At 47.5% G+C, this 2,044-nt stretch overlaps 1 protein-coding gene across 1 annotated transcript; it reads left to right on the forward strand.

The window, feature by feature from the left end:
• The first annotated feature begins 687 nt into the window (after nt 1-687).
• Nucleotides 688-1,539, forward strand: LOC139832559 (uncharacterized). Its single transcript, XM_071822344.1, has one exon. The coding sequence runs from the start codon at nt 688-690 to the stop codon at nt 1,537-1,539; it is 852 nt and encodes a 283-aa protein (XP_071678445.1).
• The last annotated feature ends 505 nt before the right edge of the window (nt 1,540-2,044 follow it).

The following is a 2,044-nucleotide window of genomic DNA, read 5'->3' on the forward strand; positions in this document are numbered from 1 at the left end:
AACATCCTTACTGGAAGCTTCTCTACGTGGAGGATTCATCGCCGGCGAGCTCAAATCGGTCAAATCGGGCATGGTGATGTCTTCATGGATATGATACTGAGAGATTTGCATCAATGTTACATACAGTATCGTGTACATACGCCGAAAAAATGTTACTTTCGGGATTTTTTTTGTACCATTTGTCAAAATAATTGCACCACTATTTCGTGACTAAATGGAAAATATTGTAGACTGATGTTGCATACTATACATACGAATCATTTTTGTACCATGATAGGACGCAAGGATCACTAGATCGGTCCGCAAGGTGGATGATGGGAGCTGTTTTTACAGCAGGCTCATGCGTAGCGTTCGCCTTTTAAAAACTCCCCATGCTGAAAAATTCATTTTTACCTCGTATAAGGCCCTTTCAAAATGGTGAATCAGCAGGTTTAACCTCAACTTCTGCTAACGGTTTGGTTTTTCAAATATTCAACCTATACTAATACTATTTATTTTCTGATATTTTTTAAATTAACGTGAGAGTCAGCCGTGAGCGCGGCAAGTGGGCCTCAGCCGTCTGGGTTATGTACTTATGTGGGAGCCCGACGATTACCAGTTTACCATCGTTCTACATATCAGATCGATCGTGATCGTACCGGCCAACCACGCATAACCAGCCGCTAACCTAATAACAAGTAACGAGTCATGGCCGTCCACGGCGACGGCAGCCAAGAACGGCGGTGGTCAAACCTCGCCGACGACATCCTCTCCGATATCTACCTGAGATCCGTCTCCGCGTACGACGGGGCGCGCTTCGCGGCCGTCTGTTCGTCATGGCGCGCCGCCGTAGCGTGGCACCCCCGGCTGCCGACTCTGCCACTACTGCTCCTGTCCACCGGCGACGGCGAGCGCGACCGGCAGGCGCGGGCGTACAGCCCCGAGGACGGCAGGGCGCTGCGCGTCCCGCTCCCGTGGTTCCCTTGGGGCAACCGACTCGTCGGGTCCTACGAAGGCGGCTGGATCGCCGCTGTGTCCGGCTCCGACGGGCTGCTCGTCGTGAACATATTCTCTGGCGTCCGGGCGGCGCGACTCGACATAGACATGTTCTTCATCCGGAAAATCGTCTTCTCCGAGGACCCGTTGTCCGGCGGCTGTGTTTGTGCCGCGATGACCTTTGGGTGCACGGTTGCGTTACATAGGGTTGGCTGCCCGAACCCCTGGTGGACAAGGACGACCGTAAACACGTTTAGGAGTCTACCTCTACTAGACATCGCCTTCTGTAACGGCGAGCTCGTCGGGGTTACTTACGAGGAACTACTGGTGTTCCACATCGGCGTGAACGAAGAAGGCGCTCTGGGGGGCATTCTGGTCTTCCGCGTCGACGTTGATATGAGAAGCTTCTACACCATGGAATTATCATCTACCTTAAAATACGTCTTTGAACTGCACGGCAAGCTAGCAATAGCGGTGGAGGTCGAACCAAGAGGATTCAACCGCCAAAAAGGTGATTTTTACAGGGTCACTAGTGGAAAAGAGGTCTTTCGTCCCAAGCAATAGTCCCCGTTTTGAACCAAACCGGGTCCAATGGGGGGCATTGGTCCCGGTTCATCATTAAAACCCTTTAGTCCCGGTTCGTTTGGACCCTTTAGTCCCCCTTCGTATTACGAACCGGGACTAAAGGGTGGTCTATGGGGCAAAACCCTTTAGTCCCCCTTCGTATTACCAACCGGGACTAAAGGTCTACCCTTTAGTCCCGGTTCGTTCCTGAGAAAAAGTTACATCCGAATTCACCAGGGTTTACCCGGTTAGCCAATTTTTAGATTCTCAAAATTCCAAATGAAAATATGAAAGCAGGAAGATTTTAGTTTTTGCCATAAATTCGGAATTTTATTTTTTAAAATTTTTTAAAATAATAATTACATCATGCATAAAGATTACTATTACTTAACCATAAAGTTAGCCAATTTTTAGATTTTCAAGTTTGGCAAAAAAAATATTAAAAAATAATAAATTAAAAAACTATTATAATACAAATTAAAAAAATTATAATTATAATACCATT

This window comes from Lolium perenne, chromosome 6 (assembly GCF_019359855.2).
Source record: "Lolium perenne isolate Kyuss_39 chromosome 6, Kyuss_2.0, whole genome shotgun sequence".
In the NCBI taxonomy this organism is placed as follows: domain Eukaryota; kingdom Viridiplantae; phylum Streptophyta; class Magnoliopsida; order Poales; family Poaceae; genus Lolium; species Lolium perenne.